Source organism: Chinchilla lanigera, unplaced genomic scaffold, assembly GCF_000276665.1.
Source record: "Chinchilla lanigera isolate Chin_1 unplaced genomic scaffold, ChiLan1.0 scaffold00092, whole genome shotgun sequence".
NCBI lineage: Eukaryota > Metazoa > Chordata > Mammalia > Rodentia > Chinchillidae > Chinchilla > Chinchilla lanigera.
Window position 1 is genome coordinate 3,105,995 of NW_004955493.1, and position 27,967 is coordinate 3,133,961.

At 48.8% G+C, this 27,967-nt stretch overlaps 2 protein-coding genes across 10 annotated transcripts in view; one reads left to right on the plus strand and one right to left on the minus strand.

Moving 5' to 3' along the window:
* Tnrc6a (trinucleotide repeat containing 6A) overlaps positions 1 to 27,967 on the plus strand; it is a 186,634-nt gene that overhangs the window by 48,960 nt on the left and 109,707 nt on the right. The window lies entirely within an intron of this gene.
* Positions 21,186 to 27,907, minus strand: LOC102026758. 5 transcript variants are annotated; one of them, XR_001231273.1, is made up of 4 exons: positions 27,307 to 27,907; positions 26,872 to 27,025; positions 23,442 to 23,827; positions 21,186 to 21,212 (listed from the first exon to the last, which is right to left on the minus strand). XR_001231273.1 is itself a non-coding variant. In XM_005405113.2 (4 exons), the coding sequence occupies exons 1-4, from the start codon at positions 27,838 to 27,840 to the stop codon at positions 23,599 to 23,601; spliced, it is 834 nt and encodes a 277-aa protein (XP_005405170.1). In that variant the 5' UTR covers positions 27,841 to 27,907; the 3' UTR covers positions 23,229 to 23,598. The 5 variants fall into 5 exon arrangements, 2 of the variants coding, with proteins under 2 accessions (XP_005405170.1, XP_005405169.1); XM_005405113.2 differs by lacking the exon at positions 21,186 to 21,212 and having other exon boundaries at positions 23,229 to 23,827; positions 27,307 to 27,632; positions 27,716 to 27,907; XM_005405112.2 differs by lacking the exon at positions 21,186 to 21,212 and having other exon boundaries at positions 23,229 to 23,827.

Consider the following 27,967-nt stretch of genomic DNA (forward strand, 5'->3'; position numbering starts at 1 on the left):
AATGCGGGCAAAATATACAGAACAGTGCTGTCAAGGGGGTTGCCTGAGCCTTAGAAGTGTGGCTTTTCTTTGGAATCAGGTGCCCAGTCTCCAGCCCTTCCAGGGGTCAAAACAATATCACATAGCCCAAGGTCCCACAGTAAATCACATTGTTAGCGGGACTATTGATGCGTCTGGCATCGCATCATTAGCATAAACCCTCTGGCATGGCCCCCAGCCCCAGGTATGCCAGACATGGATCAGGCAGGATATTCTAGGGACTCAGAGCTTATCTCCTAAAAAGAGGGTTTTTTTGTGTTTGTTTTTTTTTGTACCAGGAATCGAACTCATGACCTCGGGCTTGCCGGGCAAGTGCCTATGCCACTGAGCTACATCCCCAGCCTGTATCCTAGAAAGAGGTTAAGGGCAAATCCTTCCTTTGAGATGCGCAGGGTCGGGACAGCTCTGGGGGCTGAGCCCACCCTTTTCTGAACAGAGTGTAAGGGGAGGCGGGAGACGTCAGCAGACTCTTGTGCACAGCGTGCCTGCCCCATAACCAGCCCAGGAGACCCCTAAGACGCTCTCTGTAAACCAAGGTCTGCTGGAGATCTGTGAGAGTTTTGCATCAGAAAAAAGAAAGTGTTTGGGGCAGGGTGGAGAACAGAAGAGGAGATGGAACAAAGCCAAGGGGTGGGGTTGGGGATTTAGCTCAGTGGCAAAAGCGCCTGCCTGGCAAGTGCAAAGCTGTGAGTTCGATTCCCAGTACTGGAGAAAAACAAACAAACAAAAAAAAGCCAAGGGGAATAAGCCAGACGGAACCATGGGGTCACCACAGAGGTAAGACTTGGGGTGAAGGGGCCAGCGTAGCTTTTAAAACATCCTTTCATTGCCTTCATTGTATGACTTTCTGTTGTAATACTTTTCCTAAAGTAATAGTTTTTGCCAGGCGTGGTGATGCACGCCCATAATCCCAGCACTCAAGAGGCTGAGGCAGGAGGATCACAGCAAGTTTGAGGCCAGACTCAGAAGAGCAACATAGTGAGTTTGAGGCCACGCTGAACTACATAATAAGACCCTGTCTATAAAAAAAAAACAACATGCAATTTTGTGGGTTTGTTTTCTTTTTTTTTTTTTTTTTTGTACCGGGAATCAGACTCAGGACCTTGTGCTTGCCAGGCAGGTGCTTGTGCTGCTGAGCTAGATCCCCTTGCCTATAAACCCAATCTTTAAACCCTGGCTATAGATTTAAATCACCAGGTAAGAATTTTTTAATAGCTCTGGTCCAGCTGAATCAGTCTCCAGAAATTAGAGCTGGCGATTGGTAGTTTTTTAATTCCCTAGTGAATATGACACGTATCCATGGCTAAGAGCTGTGAATACAGAATGTTTTCATCACAGCCAACAGTAACTTTAATTACATGTTACCTTAAAACCATTTCTCAGCCTTGGCACCAGGTTTGGAAGATTCTCTGTGGTGAGGGTCTGTCTCTGTCTCTGTCTCTCTCTGTCTCTGTCGCTCTGTGTCTGTCTGTCTCTGTCTCTCTCTGTCTCTGTCTCTCTCTGTCTGTGTCTCTCTGTCTCTGTCTGTCTCTGTCTCTCTCTGTCTCTGTCTCTCTCTGTCTCTCTCTGTCTCTGTCTCTGTCGCTCTCTGTCTCTCTCCGTCTCCATCTCTCAATCTTTTCATTCTCTCCCACCGTGCACCAAACCCAGGGCCTCGCACCAGGTAGACAATCGCTGTACCACTCAGCTGCACCCCAGGCCCGTGCGGTGTTTCCTGGCCTCTGCCTACTGCAAACCAGCAGCAGCTCCTCTCCTTAGCTGCGACAACAGCAGAAAGCCTCCTTTTGCCTGTGTCCCCTAGTAAGTCCAAATCACCTCTAGCTGAGAACTACTACCTTAAAAAATTGTTAAGGGTGCCATTTGTAGGAAATTGGTCTGCAGGGGCAACTCTCTCCCTGTCCCGCTCCTGTCTATGCTCTCCTCCTCTACCGATCACGCTTGGTGGTGCAGGGCAGCTGATTTTTTTTTGGTACCAGGAATCGAACTCAGGTCGTTGCGCTTGCCAGGCAGGCGCTGTGCCGCTGAGCTACATCCCCAGCCCCATGCTCCTCATTAAGCAGCAGTTTTCTCATCTGTAAAGCAGGGATAACATTTCCTGTCTCAGAGTTGCGAAGACTCAGTTCCTGGTACTTGGGACGCTAATGCTACTGAGATGATGGCTGTCTGTACTATCCTGTCATTCCACTCTTTAGTATATTTTAGTGGTCACACTTCCGTCCATGGGTGAAATTGGAATCACTGAGTATAACGAATAGAATAACACCTTCGGGGTTCGGGCTCTGTTCTCTTGCCTCCCCCTCCTCCCTGGGTTCAGTGTTTCTGAATCACTTGGACTGACCTGAGGCAGCACCTTGTGCGTCTCCATTGCTGCCTGTCATGCTGACTTACCTGCTCCTGGACATCTCCAGAGATGCAGCAGGGACGCAGCCTGCTCAGGTGGCTGCTTCGGCCCTGAGCTCCTCCCTCTCTAGGACAAGGTCATTATTCTGTCTTAGTTAAGGGCAACAGAGATGTCAGGAGGAGGTCGGTGAATCGCGTATTGAGAGAGTGATTCCCCTCGGTAGCTTTTCGGTCCTTGTGTTCGGCCAAGAAAGTGTCGTTTTGGTGCGAGTGTGTCTTTAACTCCTAAGACTCAAAACTTCCCTTTTGAGGAGCATCTCAGAAGTTTCCATCAGAAGAAGGCATTAGCTAGTATTTCAGTAGCACTGAACTATTCCATGGTTTTTATTTTTACACATTCTTTCATGGCAAGTGATACTAGCTCCCCATCTCTCATAGTGCTATGAAGTTTCCTTCAAACCCACATTTATTTGGCCAATTAAAAGAAAATCAAGGCTGGGCATGATGGCGCATGCCTGTAATCCCAGCACTCGGGAGGCTGAGGCAGAAGGATCATTGTGAGTTTGAGACCAGCCTGGGCTGCAAAGTGAGCTCAAGGCCAGCCTGAACTGCATAGTGAGAATAAATAAATAAATAAGGAAATAAATTTAAGCCTTAAATAAATAACCACATACGTGGTATAAAGGAAACAATCAGAGAGGGGGTTCTTGAGCGACCAGATTGGAAAACACTAAAATAGATCGACTATACAGGCTCTTCCAATAAAAACCTTCTAGCTTTTAAAGGATTCCCTAGCGGTTTGATGAGTCATACCTTTGTCTAACACCAGGCTCGCACGCCCGCAGTGTAACAACTGTGTCTCTCCAGTCTTGGATCCCAGCTCCCTGCAGAAGTGCTGGAAAATTCAGACACTCGATTACCATTTGTGGGACAGGATGCAGTTGCCAAAGATTCATAATCCTGCCCTCACTGAATTGTATTATCCGAGACTGCTGGCAGGAGGAGGAGGAGCAGGAGGAGGAGGGTGAGTCATAGTAGAAGTTGTTATAGTAAGAGCAGTAGCTGTAATAGTAATGGTCTCAGTGACAGGAGTAGTTGTAGGAATCATAGAAATAGTCGCCGTAGTAGCATTGACAGCCATTTGCTGGCATCCCTGGGGGACCCGGGATTGGGCTGAAATCTACTCGCATCCCCTCATTAGTTCTCCTCGCACCCCTATTTGGCAAATACTCTCCTTGCCTCTGTTTTACAGATGAGGACGCTGAAGCTTCCTGAGAAAACAAAAACAACCCACACTGCACAGCTAGGATTTCACAGGGCAGGGCTGTCGCTAAGGGCAGCCTGTCCCCCGGGTTCATGCTCTTCCTGACCGCAGAGACGGTGCCCCCGCAAGGGTCTCCAGGATGCCAGGCTCCATACCTTTCCAAAGGCAATGAGAGTGCGACTTCAGCAATGCATGTGTAATGTGAGGGAATTCTGAAGCTGTTGAATATTGAAATCAGGTCTCAGCCATGTGAAAAAAATCTGTTCCTCTTCCATCTACACCCCCCAGAAATGCAACAGAATATCTGAGAGCCTTCCCACCTCCGTGCCGCCCCCGACACCCCCAGCCCCACCTGCACCGCCCCCGGCCTCTGGTCGCTCTCCTGTCACTGAAGAAAGGGTGGAAAAACACTGGTACAAGCTTGACCGAGGTTCTCTAATAAAGACACTGGCATCACGCATCAGCTGCTGCCGTTGCTATGGTGACGGCCACAATTTCTCACAGACAGCTTGGGTCTGAAGGGAGGGTGGACCCTAGGGGAACAAGTGGATTTCTCCACTTGTCAGTCCCCCTCACCTTTCCTGTGTCTCTCACCCACCCTCCTCCACCAGCCCCCACACTTCCGATGATGATGATGACGAGGGTGACGGGTACCCGCGCCCCCAGGCCACTGTAGTCAGCATCTGGCTGGGAGCCCAGTCTCTGGCGGCACCTGTCTCGCCTTCCTTGCCCGCCAGTTTCCTCTCCCTGCACCCCCGCAACACCACTGCAGCAGCGGCCGTACCAACAGCCCCGACACCAAGGTCACCATCGGCGGGGCCAACAGTGAAGACACAGCCCTTCCGCCCCGGCGGGCACCACGCCAGCTAAGGCTTCCCTGCTACCCGGGCTATGGAATTATGATTCTGGATAAAGAGGTTGTCCCTAGGAGGAAGGGAGGTGAAACGTCTGTTCGTTTGGCGGAGGGTTCATCAGTTCAGTTCTGGCAGGAGGAGAGAGAGCGGGAGAGGGAGACAGAGCCTGGTGGTGGTGACGAAGGGAACCATGATCATAACCTCAGCGATGACATCCGTGCCACGCACGGGGCGCTAGCTGTGGATGAAGCACTGAACTACGCCCTTCGCAGGGATCATCGCATGGGAGACACACAGGGACCGGTAGGACGGGACAGCCCTTGGTGACTACTGCGCCTATACCCATTTCAAAGATGGGTACATAAGGCCCTGAAAGCTAAGTATCCCACTCTAAGGAGATAGTCACATAAATCCCAAATGTGGGAAATTCTGTAAGACAATTGGCCTGGATTCCTCAAAAATATTCTTTGCAAAAAGGCAGGGAATTTTGTTGGAAAAAAAAATTCAGTAGCACTGGACAGAGTGGTACACAACTGTAATCATAGTTTTGAGGAGGCCAAGGCAGGAAGATCAAGGGCTCAAGGTCATCCTGGACTGTATAGCAGGACTGTGTCTCAAAAAAAAAAAGTAAAAGGACATTTAAAAAAAAAAAAACCAAGTGCAATTTGTTATTCTAAAGTGAGTCCCAACCAGAAAAATAAAAACAGCTTAAAAGACATTTGAGGAGCTTTTGGTAGAATTTGAATGTGGGCTGAATATGCCATAGCTGAAGAAGTTGATATAAATGCAGTGCCATTCTGGTGTTGTGTTTATGTGGAAGAGGATTTTTCCTTTTAAGCGATACGGGCCAAAATGTTTAAGGGAAAAGTGTCGTAATTTCAGTAGTTTGCTGGTACGTCTAATTATAAATAATAATACCCCCTCACACGTACACATATAGCCCTACAGAAAAACACTAACCACTGTTGAATCTAGATGGCTCGTCGCTGGATCACCGTAGTACAATCCTTTCAAACATCCGGCATGAGTGGAAACTTTCTAAGAAGAGTCAGAAAGTGCCGGAGGGAGGGGGCGGCCACTCTAATCCCAGCACTCTGGCAACTTAGAGATGTAACAAAACTCTGTTTCAAATAAGGGCCTGGGGATGTAACTCGGGGCACATGGGTTCAATCCCCAGTACTGCCAGAAAAAGAAAAAGAGAAAGAAGAGTCGTACGGCAAGGTAGAAAAGCGAAGTAAAGCGCAAGGCTCAAGGTCACACCACTTAAGCTTCAGAAGGGAACGTGGACCTGGGTCATCCGGCTTCCAAGCTGGGTTTTGGAACAGTTTTCCACAACTTTCCCAGAGAGAGGCAGAGCTTTGTTCACGTGGGCAAGGCAGAGGGACCCCTCTGCAAGGGAACAGGCCCCACACAAAGATAAGGGAGTGGGTTTTGGTGGTGTGTGAGAATCCCACTACTTCAAGCGGTGAAACAGCCTCTCAACACTTCATTCGAGAAATAGCTTTTTGTGAACCGGCTGCGGTGAGGGACGTGTGTAATCTCAGCTACTTGGGAGACTGAGGCAGGAGGGTCACAAGTTTTAGACCAGTCTGGACAATTTAGTAAGACTCAGTCTCAAATTAAATAAGTTTTCTAAAAGGGTCAGGTGTATAGATCAGTGGAGAAGTAACTGGCTGGTGTGCTTGAAGCCGTAGGTTCAATCACCATTACTGCAGAGACAGAGACAGAGAGGAAGAGAGAGAAATGAGAAGAAAGAAGGAGATACCAGCTAAAGAATAAAGCTGTGAGTGAATACCGTCGTAGGTCCCCACTGTCCTGCAGCTCACGATACGCCCACCTGCAGGAGTGTTCTTAGTAGCAGAGACTGATACCAGATACTATCTCAAATGTATCTTTGTGTAAAGCCCAGGGAAGGAGGTTGGGAACCATAGCCTACGGTAATTCTTTTTGTAGCATTAAAGAATGTCACATATTCTGTCAGACTATCACTACCACACTGGCAACATCATCACCAAGACTGTGTGCTTTTCCTTTGAGATAGGGTCTATAGTCCAGCCCGTCCTTGAGCTCAATAAATAGCCCAGGTTGGCCTCAAACTCTCAATCCTCCTGCCTCAGCCTTCCAAGTGCTGTGGGTACAGGTGTGCACCACCGCAGCTGGCTAAGACGATTTCTTAAATGCACTGTGTCTAAAATCTACTTTTAGTACTAGACAACAGCCCGTAAGGTCTCTGGCTAAGATTAGTCACTTTCTCATTTGAAAAAAATAAAGCCATATTGGACTTGAACTTAACAAATGTCTTCGGTGTTCTACCTGCGTTTTGCTCAAACTGAGTACAGCCTTGCGAGCTTTGCTGAGTACCCTTAGCTTCGAACTGAACTTTAACACAAGCCAGGGCTTGCCACAGTTCCGATCCTGGCTACAGGTTGGAACTACCTGTGAGATTCTGACAACTGCTGATTCGCAGGCACCAGTTTTCAGGGGTCTCTGAATGAAATGAAGGTGGGTCTGTTTTGAAATGCGTAGCAGAACGGGGTAAGGACTCGGACCTATTGCCTTTCTGTTTTGTTTTGTTCTTCCCGTGCCGGGAATCGAACTCAGGACCTTGCTCTTGCCAGGCAGGTGCTTATGCCGCTGAGCTGTCTCCCCGGCTGCCTTTCTGCACTCTTGCTCCAAACAGTTCTTTTTTTTTTTTTTTTGATTATTCATCTCTTTAATTTCTACATAGTTACAATGGTGTATAATATAATTTACCTTTTCATAATACATCATCTCTATACATTAGCTCTGTCAAGCATTTAGTTTCAAATCTAATACTTGAACAGTTTCTCTGTACATAGGTTAGCAGGGCTCACTAGCATAAGATGCTCTTTATTAAGAGGTATATGATCTGGGTAGCAACAGTTGTTGACATTTGGTATTTTCATGCAACATTTTCTTTTTGCTTTGATCCAAATAGTTCTTGAAGCATCTTCTCAACCTTAAAGACATCCCAGCCACATACAGATGAACAAATTAAACTAACAGATTATCAATTAATAAAAAGCAAAACTGGTAGACCTTATATAAAATATACAGCCGGGCGTGGTGGTGCACACCTGTAATCCCAGCACTCGGGAGGCTGAGGCAGGAGGATCGTTGCGAGTTCAAGACCAGCCTGGGCTACAAAGTGAGCTCAAGGCCAGCCTGAACAGCATAACGAGACCCTGTCTCAAAAAGACTAAAATAAAAAATAAAAACATAAAATAAAATATACAGTGGGGGCCGGGATATAGCTCAGTGGCACAACACCTGGCTGGTAAGCTCAAGGTCCTGAGTTCGATTCCTGGTACCAAAAATAAAATATACAATGGCATGAAAGGAATTACAAAGATACAAGGCTAAGAAGAGAAGTTTTCTCCCAAAACATTTCCTACAAAGAAAGGAATATGTTTGAAAATCAGCCCCAGCTCCACAAAGAAGTGTCCAAAACAAAAAACCCAAGAAGTGGATAAAAGGGGAAGCACAGTAATAAAAACAGAAAAAGCCAAAGTGGCATAGGAGAAAGCGTTATTATTATACAAAGGAAGAACTTGGGAGATACAGAGGCAATAGATCAAGAAGAGAGAAAAATAATAAAAGAAAATCATGCCAGGCGTGGTGCCGCATGCCTGTAATCCCAGCACTTGGGAGGCTGAGGCAGGAGGATCGTTGCGAGTTTGAGGCCAGCCTGGGCTACAAAGTGGGCTCAAGGCCAGCCTGAACTGCATAGCGAGACCCTGTCTCAAAAAGACAAAAAAAAAAAAAAGAAAAAATCATCATGGAACTTCTGAGCTTAGTGTGCTTGGAAAGAGCTGGGGATGAGTTGTAAAGTTACAGTCAGTGAGAGAACGCAGAAATGACCCACTGCCCCAGAATCTCAACAAGGGACGCACTGCTGTGGCTGGTAAAGGTCTGACAGAGCAAATGTCACATCCGACCGCGAAGCATCATGGACCCTCAGGGAGCAGGCTGAGTGGAACAGCGGGGTTGAGCCCTGTCATGATTCTCCCCCGAGGAGTAAGGTCTGCAGACGAAAACTTATGTCTATTCACGTGATATTCTGCAAACTTACCTTGCGTTCAGGCGCTAAGTGTAACTCGACATGAAAAGAAAGGAAGGAAGGGAGGAAGGAAGGAAGGAAGAGAGAGAGAAATAAAGAGAAAGAAAGAAGGAAAGAAAAAGAAAGAAAGAAGAAAGAAAAAGAAAGAAGAAACCAAAAAGAAAGAAGGAAAGAAGAATAAAAGAAAAAAGAAAGAAGAAAGAAAAAGAAAGCAAAAAAGAAAGAAAGAAAAAAGGAAGGAAAGAAAGAAAGAAAGAAAGAAAGAAAGAAAGAAAGAAAAAGAAAGAGAAAGAAAGAAAGAAAGAAAGAAAGAAAGAAAGAAAGAAAGAAAGAAAGAAGAAAGAAAAAGAAAGAAAGAAAGAGAGAGAGAGAAAGCAACCCATGGGCTGGGGATATGGCTCAGTGGCACAGCACCTGCTTGGCAAGTGTGAGGTCCTGAGTTCAAATTCTGGTGCCAAAATAAATAAATATAAATATTTAATGCAATATTAATCAATTTCATAGAGATATTGGTTTGCAATTTCCTTTAAAAATTAAATAAAATTTAAAAAAAAAAAAAAGGGTCGGAGGTATAGCTCAGAGGCACAAGTGCCTGCCTGGTAAGCACAAGGTCCTGAGTTTGATTCCTGGTACCAAAAAAAAAAAGAAAGAAAGAAAGAAAGAAAGAGCAACTCCAGCTGTTTGGATAAACAAGAAAATGGCAGTATCAGTGAAAAATTAGTTCCAAAGTTTCATAACAGCCAGGCTTGGTGGTGCACACCTGTAACCCCAGCACTCAGGATACAGATGCATGAGGATCTCTGAGTCTGAGGCCAGCCTGGGCTGCATAGCAAGACCCTGTCTCAAAAAACAAAGCAAAAACGTCACAACTTTGGATACCTCTTTTCTAAATACCTGCTTTCCTATAGAAGACCAATTCAGGACAAATGCTATTGTTTATCGATATCTACTTTTTTTTTTTTCTTGTCTTTTTGAGACAAGGTCTCGCTATGCAGTTCAGGCTGGCGTTGAACTCACTTTGTAGCCCAGGCTGGTCTTGAACTCGCAATGATCCTCCTGCCTCAGCCTCCCGAGTGCTGGGAATACAGGCGTGCGCCACCACGCCCGGCTGGATGTCTACTTTTTATTCCCAACATGTGGTTCAAAATAAAATAGCAGGGCTAGGGGGGTAGACTAGTGGTACAGGACATTCTTAGTATGCCAAATAAATAAATAGCATTAGGTAATTTGAGGGCCCACAGATAGTAAATTACCAGTTTGTCAGGGCAGTATTACTAACCTGGGGCTACCTAGATAGGTTTTTTGTGGATTTTTTGGTACCGGGAATTGAACTCAGGACCTTGTGCTTGTTAGGCAGGCGCTTGTGCCACTGAGCTACATCCCCAGCCCTATGGGGCTAACTAGAGAGGAACTTGGCAAGAAATAAAGCCTGGGTTTCCAACGGCAGCGGGAGGTCCCTTCCTCTCCTTTGCGAAAGAATTACGGGAAATTCTTCAGTGTGTTACAACAGCATGGGAGACTTTTTATCTTTTTTTTTTTCTTTTTGAGACAGGGTCTCACTATGCAGCTGGCCTTGAGCTCACTTTGTAGCCCAGGCTGGTCTTGAACTCGCAATGATCCTCCTGCCTCAGCCTCCTGAGTGCTGGGATTACAGGCATGCGCCGCCACACCCAGCTTTTGGGAGACTTTTTAAAGTAATCCTTTTAAGCGTTTTTATTCTCTTAAATACTACCTCTACACACACACACACACACACACACACACACCCCTAGGTCTAAATCTGAATGAACATGTGAGGTGAACTTTTTTATTTTTTTATTGAAAACATATTAAAAAATGCACATACATTTAGAAAATGACACAAAAACAAGCAATACAGAATCTCAGACGAGGTGATAGGAAATTAACAATGGTTGTTGCATTATGTATTGATATCTTCAAATTGGATACTCAGATAAACAAATATAGACATGTCAGATTGATCAAACACTCAAACATTAACTGTTCCTTTCAATAGAGCAATAAAAGTCATTAGTACAACTATGTTAGCTATCCTGTGTATACATATATGCGTATTTTTCCCTTCTTTTTTTCCTCTTTTCCGTCATCCCAGTTGTTCTTTCATTTTGAGAAGTTTCCTTTCCTTTCACAATGTCTATTGTACCTCCTACATTTTATTCACTCTTTCAGGTTCTTACACTAGGGAGACAATACGGTGTTTACACATGTGGGTCTGACTTATTTCGCTTGTGAGTATGGTCTGTAGTTGTGTCCATTTTCATATTTTTTTTTCCTTTTTTTTTTGTACCAGGAATTGAACTCAGGACCTTGCACTTGCCAGGCAGGCGCTTGTGCCGCTGAGCTATATCCCCAGCCCTCATTTTCCTATAAAAGCCTCGAGATACTCAGCTATAAAGAGCTGACCTTTTTTTTAAAAAAAAAGGATCACAGGAAAAATTATGGAAAGGAGACTAAAGTAACCGTCTCAGTGAAGCCACTGAAAATTTCCAATCCATACTACGAATTCCATGCAGTTTTCTGGTCCTAAGAAGAAAAAGAAAATCTAAAAAGCACAAGGTTTGTGATGGATAAAAAAAAAAAAAAATACATTGGTTTTATTTATTTATTTATGGTACCGGGAATTGAACTCAGGACCTTGCGCTTGCCAGGCAGGCGCTTGTACCACTGAGCTATATCCCCAGCCCAAAAAAATACATTGCGATCACAAGAGATGTATGAAAAGATCTTTTGCATGGAAAAAACTACAATTCTTTCTGCTGCGTCAATGCCTGAAATCCCTAAGATGTCAGGTTGCTGCAAGATATGGGTGCATTTTAGCTTTAAAAGAAAATGTCCTGCTCCTATTTTTTTCCCAGGACCTTTGCACACTGAATCTCCAGCCCTTTTTTATTTTGAGACAGGGTCTCACTGAGTCACTAAATTATCTGGGTTGGCCTTGAACTTGCAGTACTCCTGCCTCAGCCTCCCTGACTGCCATGGGATTGCGTGTGACGCCACGCCTGGCTGGATTCAGGGTAGTTACAGAATACTGTGTCTCTACTTGGGATGTAGGGATTCATGCTGCCTGGTGCTTGCAGCCCTGCACTTCACCAACCACTAGATATGATAACTTTACAGAGTGCAGGAGGATATACCACCCTCTGCTTTTCTCTCTGCTCTATTCTCACTTAATCTCCCGAATAACCCTGTCCCTCTTGCCTCAGATAACTGTGCCTTAAGACAAAGGCAAGGGAAGCGCCACCAGCTTCCCAGACACTACATCAGCTTCAAGGATGGACATTTCTTTCAGATAATGCCTCGCGTCCATGCATGTGTCAATGGAATAAAAAGTGCTTTGTTTTTGTCTTTTTGAGGCAGGGTCTCGCTATGCAGCTCAGGCTGGCCTTGAGCTCACTTTGTAGCCCAGGCTGGCCTCTAACTCGCAGTGATCCTCCTGCCTCAGCCTCCCGAGTGCTGGGATTGCTGGCGTGCGCCACCACGCCCGGCCTGGAATAAAAAGTGAAGAGTGACTCCTACTCATAGCTCCACGTCACCCCTCGGCCACTCCTCGGTTTTCTTGCCTTTCTTCCCTCCCATGCCGATCTCAGAGCCAGTGACCTCTTTTTTGCACTAATGGAGACTCCCTGATTTCTTGATCGTTTGATTTAGGGGCCACTTTTTCCCCATATCTCTTCTGCCGAGTCCGGGACATCCTCCTCTTCCCCCCCTTATCTTCCCCTTCCTGTTTCCTCCTTCCTTTTACCTTCTCTTACCTTCTTTTTTTTCTTTTTTTTTGTCTTTTTGAGACAGGGTCTCGCTATGCAGTTCAGACTGGCCTTGAGCTCACTTTGTAGTCCAAGCTGGTCTCCCACTTGCAAAGATCCTCCTGCCTCAGCCTCTTCCCTTCTTCTTACCCCATGGAAATTCTTATTCCTCAGGGTTCTATGAGCATCTCCTTTTTTTCTCCAAGAACGGTTTTTTCAGTTTTGGTGTTTTATTAGTGCCTGTGTTTTATTAGCACATGTGCCGTGCACGGGGACCACCCCCGCCATGGGGGTCGGTACGTGTACGTAACACACCTTTCAGCGCCCCCAGCCACACTCTCTCTCTGGACTCCCCCACATCTGCAAAGGATCATCTCCCGACTCCTGCTGGCTACCCTTTAGTTTGCTTCTTAAACTGTTTATGTTCTGAGTTCACAGTCTAAGAGAAACCGTGCAACACCGAAGCTTGTGTGTCTGATTTGTCTGTGAGTCTCCTTTCTCTCTGGATCCCCTGTGATGGCTTTTTACTGTCACCCCCGTGTTACTGAGCTCTCACTCTGCCTCCAGTTCAAGCACCCCTGCGGAGCTCCTCAGTGGGGGTCTGGGCACCTCTGGGACGTCGCCTCCTGTCCCACAAATTCTTTAACCCAACATATCCAACACTCTGCTTAGTATCCTTCCTTAAGTTTATTCCCCTTCCAGTTTTTTTTTCTTGCAGGGAAAGAAACCAGAACCCACGGTGGCCTGACCTTAAAGCCTGGGAGTCGTTCCTGAGCGCCTCCCTCCCCTACATCCGGTCACAAAAATCCGAGGAGAGCCCTGCACAACAGCTAGTAGATCCTATGACCGCTGCCCCTTTTCTTACCCTCATTAACTCCGGCCGCTTCTTCTTTTCTGAAGTCCACGAGAGCGTGAGGGATTTGCTGTCCTCGTCAGCATTTTATCATTAATACTTAGAAACAGCAGGTTTTCAGTCTGTGTTTGCTGAATTGATGAGCAGCTCTTCCCCCGGCTCCTGCCTCGGACTGCTGGAGCCTCCCCTGTGAACTGCCTTTCTCCGTCTACACTGTTCATGCCGTGGCTCGATGAGCCTTCCATGGTGGGCATTCTTCCAGAGGACCCCGTGAGCCTGCCTTCTGATACTCACGTTCTTGTATAATCTCTTCCCTTGGATTGGGGGCCCATGACCGTGGAGCAGTTCTCCTGGACAGAACGTGCAAAACTGATGTCACCTCCACGTCCCACGACAAAAGCCTGGCTCCCGTTGTGGGGGTGCTCTAGCTTGCTCTCGCTGGGGAGGGACAGCCACAGTGCCCTGAGCTGTCCCTTGAAAGGCCGCAGCGCAAGAGGCTGAGCGAACGCCTCCGGCCAGCAGCAGGCCAGGAGATCACCAGCGACGTGAGTTGAGGAGAGGATTCTGTCCGAACTAAGCTACTGGGTGAGACCATCGTCCTGGCCAGAATATGACTGCAGCCTTGTGAAAAGTTGTGATATACATAAGTATGTGTCGTTGTAAGCTGCTAAACTCCAGGGTAATTTGCTAGAGAGAGACAGACGACTAAGACACGCCCGAAGAGGCTCAATATATAACTGCGGGCTTTAGACCTTGTCTTGGTCTGTGGTAAACTGTGATCCTGTAAAGTGATTTAGAGTCACTGATTGGGTCTGTAAGTACTCATATGAAGAGCCCTTGGGACCTTGTGGACTGGAGACCACACAGGGCTGAATGCAGGGCTTCACACCTGCTGAGCATGTGCGGTACCACAAGCTGCAGCGCCAGCCCTTAAAACACGGGATTTTATGAAGCAAACGCAGAACAGTAGTTGCTATAGGATATCATTCATGTAAACTTTAAAAAAAAACTCTCCACACATACATTTTCCACAGCTAAGGGGCTGGAGAAATAGCTGAGCGGCACAGCGTCTGCCTGGCAAACGCAAGGTCCTGAGTTCGATTCCTGGTACCGAAAATAAAATCCCTAGCTACTCATAAGTATGTGTAAATGCGTGACACTAAGTCTGGAGGTAAACATGACCGCCAAGAATAGTGGTTTGGTTTTCTCTGCTTAAGAAGAACTTAAACTTCATCCACAATTCTGAAATTTTCACAAAAAGGATATTTTTAAGCATAATATTGTAATTAAAAAGGTAAATATGACTTTTGCAGAAGCATCAAGTTTTTACTGTTCTAAGTGGAAATCTCATCTTTTATTAATTAAGCTTACTCCTTTTTTTTTTTGTCTTTTTGAGACAGGGTCTCACTATGCGGTGCAGGCTGGCCTTGAGCTCACTTTGTAGCCCAGGCTGGCCTCGAACTCACAGCAATCCTCCTGCCTCAGCCTTCCGAGTGCTGGGATTACAGGAATGCCCCGCCACGCCTGGCAGTTAATTAAGTTTATTCCTACAAAACTGAAATAGAGAACCATATGACATAGAAAGTCAGTGATGACTCAATCTCTCAATCTCTATTAAAAGTTTATTTGATATTTTCCCATACTTTTTTCTAATGTGTAATAGATAAAAATGGAATTCTATTTTATTTACTGTTCTGGACCCTGAGTTTTTTCTATTAATGATATATTGCGGGCATCTTTCTATTAATGTACATAGGGAGCTTCTGAATTTATTATTTTATTTGCATATTTGCATGTCATTTCCTGTGTGCCTGTGTTGTAATTAGTTCAACTACTAAAATATAATCTCTGTGAGAATAGAATTTCCTTAGTTTTGTTTACTATTTTCTCCTTGGTGCTTGCTACACTTAAAGCTTAGTAGATACTTCAAAAATAGCTGTTGAGTGGATTAATTTAATTAGTCAAGTACTGCCAGATAATTGTTTGGATTCCACCACAATACAAGCTGATACAATTTTCCTTAAGATAAATTCCTGAAGATTAAACGGCTGGATCAACAGGGGTGAATGTTTAAAATGCTTGAAATACATTGCCCAATTCCTCTGCGTTTAGCTTGTGCAATACTACGCTCCTACCCACCAGTGCGTGAATGTTTGTGTGCCTTGCGACTGTGTGGTGTGCGATACATTCATCTCTTCCCTCGGCAATGATAGAATGCTCAACAAGAAGCAGTCCGGGGCCGGGGATATAGCTCAGCGGCACAAGTGCCTGTCTGGCAAACGCAAGGTCCTGAGTTCGATTCCCCGTACCCAGCCCCAACCCAAAACTTAAAAAATTAACAAGAAGCCATGTGCCCCTCGCCAGCAGGAAAGGGCTGAAAAATGAGCTCCTCAGCGTCTCCCGCCGCCCACCACCATCTGCGGGTCCCTGTTGGCCAGAATTCACAGGAAGTCGGACAGCAAGGAAGCCCCTTAGCCGGACCGCGCATGCGGCCTCGCAAGACACAGCTTACAGCGGTGTGTATCACGCTCAGCAGTCAATGAACGCCTCTCGGAATCTAACTCTCACAAGAATCCTGGAAGGCAGCTGTTTACATTCTAAAGGGAGACGGAGCCCCCGGGAAGATGGAGGAACCTGCCCGAGGACGCACAGCTGGTGGGGGAGGCGCCAAAGCCCTGGCTGGCAGGTGCTGTTAGGTTAGCTCTGAGGGTCAGGGGAGGGTGGACCCACACCAATACTGCATCAAATGCTGGAATTTCCCAGCAGCGTTCTGGAGGCGGGACCGAGTCTCCTGCAGCTTCTGCGCCCTGCGAGCTGGTAGCTCAGGTAGCTCAGCAAAGAGCAGCAGCTCAGCGTCCTCACAGACGCACCCCCACGGCAGAGGTGGGGTACAGGAAAGAAAGTGAAGATTCTGGAGACCAACTGCCCAATTTCAAATCTTGGCTGGGCGTGGTGGCACACACCTGTAACCCCAGCACTTGGGAGGCTGAGGCAGGAGGATCGCTGCAAGTTTGAGACCAGCCTGGGCTACAAAGTGAGCTCAAGGCCAGCCTGAACTGCACAGCAAGACCCTGTCTCAAAAAAAACAAAATCCTAACTCTGGCACCTCCTTGCTTGGGCAATTTCCTTATGTCTGTCTTTTGTTTTCTCTTCTGTATTTATTTGTTTATGTGGAGAGCAGGTCTCACACTGCGAAGCCCAAACTGGCCTTGAAGCCCTGATCCTCCTGCCTCAGCCTCCTAGGGTGCTAGAATTACAGGGACGCATTACCACACCCAGCTTCCACATCTGTCCAGTAACAATAATCATAGTCCTTACCTCCAGGAAACTGTTATGAGGACTTCATAAGTTAAAATACGTAGAGTGTCAGCGCATAGTAAGCCCTGACGGGTGTGGGTGGCATTCTCACACACACGAACACTAACGCACGTGTAATCGCTGCTTCCTGGCTACGCCTCCCCTTCAGAGGCATCATGTACAATGTCCTATAGTTAGACGGAGCTCCCCAAAGCCCAGGGCGTCTTGTCTAGGCCTCACCCACTTTCTGTGCAGGGCCAGAAAGAAGTATCTTCATCCTGTAGACCTTACATTCCTGATGCGGCTGTTTAGCTCTGAAACTGTAGTGCCAAAGCAGTCTTAGACAATCCATAAGGCATGGGATGTGTGTCAATAAAACTTTATTTATGGATGCCGAAAGTTGAATTTCACGTAATTTCCCCAAGTCATCAAATACTATACTTTCTTCGATTGTTTGTCTTTTTTTTGGTCTTTTTGAGACAGTCTCACTATGCAGTGCAGGCTGGCCTTGAGCTCACTTTGTAGCCCAGGCTGGTCTCGAACTCACAGTGATCCTCCTGCCTCAGCCTTCTGAGTGCTGGGATTACAGGAGTGTACCACCACACCCGGCTTGATTGTTTTTTAATGATTTAAAAATGTAAAACCAGGGCTGAGGATGTATCCCCGTGGTAGAATGCTTGCCTAGCATGCACAAGTCCCTCAATTCAGTCCCCAGTACCACACACACACACACACACACACACACACACACAAAGTGAAACCAATGATTTAAAAATGTAAAACTATGGCTTGTGGGCCACACAAAAGCAGGTGATGAGCAGGTCACCTCCCACTGTAGGTGGCCCGCCTTCGCCGAGGCCCTCGCAGTCTGCGTGGTGTTCACGCAGTGAGCGTGAACTTGACTTTCTTTGCTCACGCTGAGTCAGGTCTGGGTGCAAACCCACCTCTTCCAGTTAGAAATAACTCTCCCTGCTGCTGTCACCCAGCATCCCTCTCCGTGCTCCTGGGTAATCCAGCCCCTCTGGCCTTTTCCTCTTCTTTCAAAGAGCCGACTCCTCCCCTCCTCGGGCCTCCAGGGGCCCTTACATCTGTCTTGAAAGCGGCTGCCTGTGTACAAGCTGTGTCCACCCGCGACTGTGTTGTCTCCTTCTCCTTGTAGTCCAGGGTCCCCCACAGCGCCTAACGCACAGCGATCGCCCAGTAAATATGCATCTAGTTTGTCTTGGTTGCTTTTGTCTTGTTGCTGCAACAAAATACCCAACACCCAAATTAAAGAGGGAAAGGTTTATGTAGCTCACAGTCTGTGGAGGTTTCAGTCCATACCCGGCTGGCTCCAAGGCAGAGTGGCACATGGCAGAGGGCAGCAGTTCATGGCGGCAGAAGACAGCAAAAGCAACAAGAGCAAAAGGGCGGAGCGGCAGAGAGCAAGGCTCTTTCCCTCCCTTACACTGTGTGCAAACTACCCGCCCCGGGGCAAATGGAGCACTCGGGCCCATAATCCCAGCACTGGACCTTGGATCAATCACGAACTCCAGAAGCCGCCCCATGACTGCATGAGGCTTTGTGGGGACATAGGCGCAAACCACGGCACAGTTTAACGCCGTGGCCATCTTTCCAGGTAGGGCTTGTACACTATTAAGGAAACGGAGGCTCAGAGAGACTAACTGAATTTCCGAAGGTCAGACCATGCCTTCGTCTGTTGCCTGAGTACTCTCAAAGTACCTTAAAGTTTGGGGCCACTGTCAACTGTCTGCTGACCTCGGGTGAGTCACTCTGTCCTTCTGTGGCTGGTTTCCACACCAGTAAGACAGTAAGGACATGTCCCTCCTGGACAGTTGTGAGGATGGGGTGAATCCACAGAGCCAAAGCCTGTGGAAGCGAGCCCGGCCTGCAGCAAGTGCAATAGAAACGTTAGTCTGGCACTGTGGTCAGGAGTCCACCCCTAGCAGTCAGAGAATCCGAGGAGCTCTTTTTTTTTTTTTTTTGGTCTTTTTGAGACAAGGTCTCGCTATGCAGTTCAGGCTGGCGTGAGCTCACGTTGTCGCCCAGGCTGGTCTCGAACTCGCAGCGATCCTCCTGCCTCAGCCTCCTGAGTGCTGGGATTACAGACGTGCACCACCAGGCCCGGCTTTGGGGAGCTCTTAAATTTGGGTACAAAATGGCTTCCTCTTTCAGCCCAAGGCTGACACTGCTTCCAGGGCTCTGCCAGGGCTGGAGCTGCCAGTCCGCCCTCAGAGGAGAGGCCTCTGGATGTTTCCAGAGAAAACCAGAACCTCTCGGACTGGGAGAGGAGGCCCCTGTGGCTCTGTGGGGGTTAAGTCCAACCAGAAAGTGTTTGTTTTCCCCCGTGTCTGGAAGGGCCTCTCTGGTCTCCATGGCAACGCGATTTCCTGTCCTGGTTTTCCCAGAGATGAGCTACCTGCTGAATGCAGAGGCTCCTGCGCCGAGGCTGGGGCGAGGCCAGCCCTGGGCGGCCCACTTTCGCTGCGTCCCCCACACGGGCCGAGCGGCCAAGCGTGGCCGGGGGCCATGTCACAAGAGCCTTTGATTTCAAGCGCAGTCCCCCGCTTCAGGTGACGTCATGGAATCCAGCCCGGAATCCTCGCTACGCCCCATTTTCTCTCTTTCTTCCTTTTCAAAGGTTTTGTTTCTTCTAGAGGCTGAGGACAGAGGCTCATGCAGGTCCCCAATTTGCTAAGACTATTTCTAAATCCTTCAGATCACAAGCTGTACCCTGTGTCCGGATGCTTACTAATAATTATTCGTTCAGTCATTCATCAGTCTTGTGGTTGATTCAACAAACATTGGCATAGTAGAGGAAATACCAAAATAACGCTGGGGCTAAAGAAATGGAGAGGAACAGACCTGATCTTTTCTCTCAAACACTTGGTGGATGGAGACAGGCAGGTAAATAACTAGACACTGCACAAGGGGGTGATGCCTGGACAGAGGTCTCTGTAGGGTGGTATAGGGTCAAGATAGAAACCAAACTCTCTGCTATGTGCCTGCATTATAGTTCTGCTCCTAAACTCTGTGGCCTCAGGCAAACCCCACCCCAGCCTCAGTCTTCTCATCTGTAAAATGGGGATAACAATGGGGCAATATGGGGCATGGTGGCTTTGACTGTGTTCTGGAATGAACTAAACCACAGTTCCCTGGGCAGGTAATTTATCCTGACTGTTAACAGTATCCTTTTAAATTTTATATCCATGTCAGGCATGGTGGTGCACACCTGTAATCCCAGCACTCCGGAGACTGAGGCAGGAGGATTGCTGGGAGTTTGAGACCGGCCTGGGCTACAAAGTGAGCTCAAGGCCAGCCTGAACTACATAGCGAGACCCTGTCTCAAAAAGACAAAAAAAAAAAAAAAAACACCGAAAAACAAAAGCCTTCTATTCTGTCCTGCTGCCCACCTTACAGCGCCACCCAAGTTTAAAAAAGCAAATGTGCACACTCAAATAACACTTCCATACCTACCTCTTACTCCTGCTACAGGAGGAGACCCCAACAGCCCAGCAGGGGAGACACTGGGTCTCCCTCAAGAACTGAACAATGGGTAGCGAGGGGGTCCTTAGCAGAGGAAGCGGCCTCGAGATAATTCGCTATTTATGTCCTGATTCGCTATTTATGTCCTATTGCTGTTGTAGGGGGAAGTGTTTTCTTGGTTTTCATTTTCTTTTTTGCAGGGTTGGGATCTAACCCAGGTCCCCACTCATGCCAGGCAAGCGCTTACTACCAGTCTACATCCCCAGCCCTAACCATCTGTGGAGTATCTGTATCTCCACCCACTTCTTAGCTGTCAAAGGCATGTCTGTCTCCTTCACCATCTCTCTCCAAACCCGAGCACAGTGCGCCTGGCTGGGGTTCAGTAAAATATGTGTCTGATTCAATGTGTGACGGCTGCAGGTGCACTGCTCCCTCCTCCTCCGGGCAGGCGAGCGGGGAAGCGAGGCCAGCGCTGCGGCTGCTTCCTCTCCAGGAGCCTGTGAAGGCAGCTGCTGGGACAGAGCCAGGGACGGTGATTAGGGCTCCCTGGGTCTGATCCCACCTGAAGTCCGCTCTGTATCTGGAACTTCTTATGGGTGTATTGGTTAGGGGGATATTTTTACAAGGAGAACAATACAATATACAGGATACACATTTTTAAGATTATTTATAATAGTCACCCAAAGAATCATATACAAGAGAGTGCAGGAAATCTGTCCACACACTAAAGACCAAGGAATCTAGCCGATGGCCTGGATCCCACAGAAACGTCCTGCAGGAGTCCAGCTGAAGACCTAGGGCTCATAACAGTGCCTCCCACGAGTCCACCTGGAGACCCAGAGCCCGTAACAATATCTCATGCAGGCCTGTTTCATGGATCTGCGCTGGGAAGGCCCCAAGGTCTGTGGTGGAATCTAGGAAGTCTGTGCCAGCCGGATGAAGGATCTGTGCTAGCAGGCTGAGGGATCTGCACTGGAGCCAGGAAGTGATGCTCAGAATCACAGCTCCCCTGAAAGGTCCCACAGCCATCCTCAGCAGCAGTGAGGTCCCGAGCTCCTCCGATGATCAAGATGTCTGAGTTCCCATTGGGAAGCCAACGCAGCAGGCTTCTCCAGGAGACCAGCAGTGCACCATCTTCCCCTCCGGAGCCAGGAAGCGATGCTCAGCGTGAGGACCAGAGCTCCCCCAAAGTGAATTGAAGCCTTTCTCAGTGCCAACGAGGTCCCAAGCTCCTCTAAGGATGAAAACAGCCGAGTTCATCAGGAAAGACAGCATGATGAGCTCCTCCGAAAGAACCAACAGCTCCTTACAGCTTCTACCAGCTCCCAACAGCCTCTCTCAGCTCCCAACAGCCTCCTCCTCCTTCTCCAGTTCTGCCTCTTATGCTGCTGGCAACAGTCCCCAGGTGGGCCTCCCACACCCAGCACCACGCTTGCTCAGTTCAGCTGGGTGTTATAAGTTACCACAAATTATCAATCCACTACAGTGGGATTCGGTGAATTTCACATTGTATAAGGCAGTAGGAAGTATTTTTTAAAATTACCAGGAACATCCTAACTGGTTAAACATGTAATATGGAAATCTGCCCTGGCCCAAGGGTGGGCATAGAAAAAGTCCTAGAGAGATCAACGCTTTAAAAAGAGCTGTCTGTCAGCAGAAAGGAAGGAGGGCAGGACCAAGTAGAGGCTGACTTTGCTGCAAGTGGATGTCCAGTGTGGGTGGGATCAGGGACAAAGGATTGAAGGGAGCTGGGCGTTCTAATCTCAGCATATGGGAGGCTGAGGCAGGAGGATCACTGTGAGTTTGACACCAGCCTGGGCTATACACCTGAGTTCAAGGCTAGCCTGAACTGCATAGCGAGACCCTGTCTCAAAAAATGCCAGCAATAAAGGGGACACCAAAGACTGGAAACTGACGTATCAGCAGGGATTCTTCCAACTCCAGTATTCTTTACGGCCTGACACGACAGCACTGGAGAACATTTAGGGATATCACTCATTCATTCGGCGCAGTGTCGCTGAGCTCTGTGCCAGCAGGGCGCTTGCTACTTGCTATGGCTACGGCAGTGAGCAAGCAGGCACAGCTGCCGTCCTTCTAGAACTTACGCTGGTGGAGGGGCAGACGATGGACCCAGTGATGAGAGCATGAACAGGGCAGAGGGAGGGTGGTATGGACGGTCAGAAAAGAGGAAAGGGAAATGCTTTGGTGGTCTCGGGAGCTCTTAGTTTGCAATGTGCAAAAGGGGATTTATTTTTAATCAACCAAAAATTTCCCAGAATGCCACCTTTCTGTATCCTGTTGTTGGCCAGATACACAAAAGTAATGACAAGGCTGGGCATATAGCTCAGCGGCATAAGTGCCTGCCTGGCAAGTGCAAGGTCCTGAGTTCGATTCCCAGTACCTCCCCCCACACAAAAAGTAATGACAATTGTGGTAAAATAGGCCTGATATTCATGGAGTGCCTGCTGTGTGCAAACCAAAAGCAGCCTTCCGGTCTGTTCACAGAGGTCACTCGATTTGATCTCCATTTCACGGAGAAGGAAAGCGGAAGTCAGTGATGGAAACTGGGGAAACCGCGACGTCCCAGGCAGTAGCTCAGGACACCTAGCTCGGCACCGAATGCTCGCTCTGGTTTTGACCGCACAAAGCGAACGCAGCAGAGTTCTCCTCGGAACTGCGCAGACCGCTACCATCAGGAGTCTTAGATAAAACAATTAAAGAAAGTACATCCTTTGCAGAGCTGTGTTTGATTAAATAAACGAGTTTTTCCAGTGTGTTCAGTGAGCCTTTCCATTCAGGCCATTGCGGCCGAAGAGGCAGCCCTGGTGCCCTGCCAGAATGGGGTGATCATGAAGCCCCCCTTCCACGAGGCCTGGCAGCCAGGCTGGGCTACTCAGCTGGGTCGGTCAGCTCCTAAGAACCCAGGCACAAGGCCATCAGGCAAAAGTGCACAGCATCACCAACCTTAACCCTAACGGGATCCTTTTTTTTTCTTATTTTGGTCTTTCTGAGACATGGTCTTGCTATGCAGTTCAGGCTGGCCCTGAGCTCATTTTGTAGCCCAGGCTAGTCTCAAACTCAAGATGATCCTCCTGCCTCAGCCTCCCGAGTGCTGGGATTACAGGTGTGCACCACCATGCCCTACCGGGTTGTACACTATATATATATTTTTTCTGCCTAACCGCTAACGGTAAACCTAACCCTAAACACTTACCCTAAACTTAACCCTAACGCTAAAACCTAACCCTAAACCCTAACCCTAACCCCTTACCCTAAGCCCAACCCTAACCCGAAACCCTACCCCTAACACTAACTCCAACCCCAAATCCTAAGACTAAACCTTAACCCTAAAACCTTCCGCTAAACCGAACCCTAACCCTGACCCTGACCCTGACCCTGACCCTGACCCTGACCCTGACCCTGACCCCTGCCGCGTCCAGACCCATCCCGTGTGACACCACACCGAGGTCTGAGCCGGCAGGGGCGTCAGTCTGAGGAGCTGTGGGTGGCTGGTATCCACGAGGAGGTGGCCCAGGCCGCGGCCCCGCAGCGGACCCCAGCAGGGGACAAACCCCCCGAGTCTGCGGGGCAGCGTGGGGGCGCTGAAACATGCGGCAAACTCATCCTCTTCCCCGGGAAGCCACCGCCCTGAAGAAGGGACATGCTCTGCTGACGACCTCAAACTGGCCACCCGGCTCACAGGACCTGCGATGCCCATCGGGAGCGTCTGCCAGAGGAGGCCAAGGCTGTCGCAGAGGAAGGAAAGAACTTCCAGGCGCTCGCGGCCCGTGCCAACGCCCGGCTCTTCGGCATGGGGAGCGTTGACCAAGGAAGCTGCAGAGCAGGACGCTGAGGAGAAAAATAAGGCACTGTTGGGGCCTTGTAATAAATGCTCGGAAAAGCTTTAAAACACGTGGTCAGTGAGAGGAAAGCTAAAGCTCTTGCTGGAGAATAACGTTCTCGAAAGCCCGCGTGCGAGAGCTGGCGGCCTTCGCGTCAGTAGCCCTGATCACCCCTCACGCCAGTGCCCACTTATCTCCCCTTTGGGTTCCAGAGTTCAAACCCTCAGAGGCGGCCTGGAGTTTGCTGCAGCCCCGGAACAGACCCAGGAAGGTGAGCATCCTTGCTGCTTTAGACCTCGGTTCAGCCAGATTTCAGAGAAAGCGCTCGCTGACCCTCTGTCTTTCAAAAGAAACTGTAGTTATGGAAACGCCCTGTCTGAGCCCCAGGCGTCAAAAAGCCAAGGAGGCTGCGCAGGGGCGGGGATTACACCCCGGAACCCCACACTCCGCAAGGCCGAGGCAGGACCACAAGTCTGAGGCCCCCGAGACAATTTAGGAATTTAGCAAGAGCCTGTCTCAGATTAAAAACTGAGAAAACGGTTGGTACAGCTCAGGGTGAAGGCCCTGGATTCAATCCCCACTACCACACAAACAAAAGCAAAGCAAAGCGGACACCTTACGTGGGGCTCCTTGGGGCTGCTTTATTGCCCTCCCATCCACTTTTTTCAATTTTAATAACTTTTTAAACACTTATTTTAATTGTACACATAACATATGGATATATTTACTTTTTAAAAAATTAAAACAGAGTCCAGGCGTGGAGGCACACGCCTGTAATTCCAGTACTCGGGGAGGCTGAGGCAGGAACATCTACAAAGTGAGTTCAAGGCCAGCCTGAACTGCATAGTGAAACCCTATTTCAAAAAGGAAAAACAAAATTAAAACAAGTGGGTGTGGTGGTGCGCACCTATAATCCCAGCACTTGGGAGGCTGAAGTAGGAGGATTGCCGTGTGAGTTGGAGGCCAGCCTGGGCTATGTAGTGAGTCCAAGGCCACCCCGAACTGCATAATGAGACCTTGTCACAAAAAAAAAAAAAAAAAATTAAAACATACAGACAAGGCTAAAGCTCTTAATTGCCACCAGCAAGCCTGGGCTTCTCTTACTGTTCTCTTTGCAGTGAGTTTGGAGCGCAACTTCCAGCAGGGCCTGTTAGCGTCCAGCAGGGAAGCTAATGTGCCGTTCCTCACCCCAGTGTGCTGGGCCCCGTGCTCAGCACGTCACAAACACCACCTCTGAATCCCATCAGGAAGGCGACCATCTTCCCCCTTCCACAGCCGCAGAAACTGGGGCTTTGGATGTGAGGTCAAGGGATGGGTGGGGAGGGGCATTCGAGGCCAAGGGTGCCCTATGCTGACGCCCACCCAGTCCTGCAAACCATGACGCCCGCTCATTCCAGCTGCAAGTCCCAGAATCCCATGCAAACTGCCTTCTTTAAAATGTCTTTTTCGTTGTACTGGAGGTTGAGCCCAGGGCCTCATACCTATGAAGCAAGCACTGTATCCCTGAGCTACATCCTGAGCCCTTTTTAAAAATTTTAAACTTTGAGACAGAGTCTCTCTCAGTTGCCCAGGCTATGCCACGCGTGGTGGCTCACGCCTGTAATCCCAGCATTCAGGAGGCTGAGGCAGGAGGATCGTTGCAAGTTCAAGGCCAGCCTGGGCTACCAAGTGAGCTCAAGGTCAGCCTGAACCGTATAGCAAGAGCCTGTCTCAAAAAAAAAAAAAAAAAAGTTACCTCCGCTGGGCTTGAACTTCCAATGCTCCTGCCTCAGCCTCCAGATGCACAGGATTCCAAGAAGGGCACCATCACCGCTGGCCAAACTGACTTGGTTTAAGCAGGGAGAGTTACTGCGTTCAAAGCTGAAGGGTTCAGAATTCACCTAGGTCACAAATGTGCACTGTCTGCTTGTCCCCTCCACCTTCTCACGGTTGGATGCGTCCCCAGTTGTTGGCGTGCCTGTGATTTCAAGGACTTCCAGAAGCTTCTGTAGCTACGCCAGCCACGTGGACGTTCCCTCTGTCTCTCCTTTACTTCAACAAATCACTCCACGGCGTTAGCCGGTTTGCCGAGGGCCCCCTCGCCATCCCTGAACCAATCACTAGTCGCCTAGGGAGAAGGTGCTCACCAATTGGCCTGCTCAGTCCTAGGCTCCACCCCCTTGGACCTGGCCTTAACGGTTTCTCCCAAGCTTTTGGCTGAGAGTGGGGTGGGGTTCCTCGTTTGGACGGCGGGGCGGGGCTGGAGCCTCTGGAATGGGACGGCTGATGGAGGGTCCTGGAAGAACTGCCCCGTGTGGGAGTTCGCAAAGCCTGGGAAAGATTTCATCCTAAAGATGTTCGTTCAGCTCCAAGATGGTGGGCTAGGGCGTGGTGGTGCATGCTGTAATCCCAGTATTTTGGGAGGCTGAGGCAGGAGAGTCTCAGGTTTGAACCTAGCCTGGGCAATTTAGAGACTATGTATCAGATAAAACAAAATTTCAAAATAGAGGACAGTGGTGATTTTGAAACTAGTGCTTCAGTAATTCTCCTACCACCCCCATGGACACAAACCTAAGCCCTGGAGGCAGGTAAATACTATTTAACTAAACCCATAATCGTGTGTGTGTGTGTGTGTGTGTGTGTGTGTGTGTGTGTGTGTGTCCAGGAATTGAACCCAGGACTTCACACGGAGTTATATTCCCAGAACTACTTTTTTCACCTCCTCTCCTCTCCTCTCTTCTCTCCCCTTCCTTCCCCGCCCCGCCCCACCCTACCCTGTCCTGCCCTTTCTCTCTCTCTCTATTATCCCCCCCCCCCCCACAGTGTCTTGCTAAGTCTCTAACTTGCCTGGGTTGGGCTGGAACTTTCCATCCACCTGCCTCAGCCTCCCAGAGTGCTGGGACTGCTCCACCACACCAGGCTGACCTGGTCATTGTTTGGGAAGGACAAGCAGGGGTGCGGCGTGGCTCTGGGCACATGCGCAGACCGGCTGTTTTTGGTAGCTGCTTACTACCCCCATGCTGCTCGTGCTTCCCCGTCGTGTTCCGGGCAGGACGGCGCCCCGTGAAATACCTTCGCCTCCTTCCCGGAAGCCTCCATGTAACCAGAGTTTCGCTCGAGGTACGTGAGGCGGCTTCTGTTTTCATCACAAGGACACCCTCAGAAGGGCTCTGGCCTTTGCGCGTCCGCCTTCTTTCCGCCTTGGTCGTGGACTCGGGGGCTGGAACTGGAGCAGCCATTCTGTGACCCGAAGACTCAAGCAACATAGAGGCTGATAACGTTAAACGCTTACAGGGGCTGGGGATGTAGCTCAGCGGCACAGCGCCTGCCTGGCAAGCGCAAGGTCGTGAGTTCGATTCCCGGTACAAAATTCCCGGTACCGATTCCCGGTAAAAAAAAAAAAAAAAAAAAGAAACGTTAAACGCTTACACAACAGTGCGAGTTGCCTACACGAGGGTTTCTTCTGACCTATCCCTTTCAAACCTTCTGTGGATTTTTTCAGCTCACCTCTTGTTTCTCTCCTTGCCTTGCACACAGATTTGGGAGAAAAATAAATCCTCATTAAATAAAATGTGGTCCTCGGATCGCCAACACCCGCATCACCTGGGAGCTGGTCGGAAATGCAGGCTCTCAGGCCCGTCCCCGATTCCAGTTCGGAATCTACGGGATTCTCGGTGGGTTCGCAGACACACTCGAAGCGTGAGCAGCTGTGGTTCTGGTGGTCGGGATTGGCCGAGTGCGATCTACCCCATCTACAGAATCGCGTGGCCCACACAGCGTCGGCTTGCCATGCTGGGATCAGCGGGAGAGGGAGGCGATTGTAGACAGCCGGACTGAAAGAGAGGCGCAGATCAGAGCAGCCAGGAGCAGCAGTGGGGGGGGGGGGGCATGTATTAAGTTCTTGCATGGTGCTTACTCTGTGCTGAGCGCTGTTATAATCCTCATGGCAATCTTGTGAATCATTCCTTGGATGAGGAAACTGAGGCATAGACAGGGTGACTCACAGAGTTGATAAGTTGTACAGGAGAGATTGGAATTCATGCAGCTGGTTTCCAGAGTCTGTGCTGTCTCTCTTTTTTTTTTCTTTTTTTGGTGTTTTTGACACAGGGTCTCGCTATGCAGTTCAGGCTGGACTTGAGCTCACTTTGTGGCCCAGGCTGGTCTCAAA

Bases quoted from the DNA above. Each gene is read 5' to 3' on its own strand.
- LOC102026758 (XM_005405112.2), bottom strand. From the start codon at position 27,787: ATGCCTCAGTTTCCTCATCCAAGGAATGATTCACAAGATTGCCATGAG. The intron at 27,026-27,306 runs GTGAGCTGAAAA...TGGCTGCTCCAG, and splicing joins GGCAAGGAGAGAAACAAGAG to TTCCAGCCCCCGAGTCCACG. The intron at 23,828-26,871 runs GTATTTCACGGG...TTTTCTCCTCAG, and splicing joins CTTCCGGGAAGGAGGCGAAG to CGTCCTGCTCTGCAGCTTCC.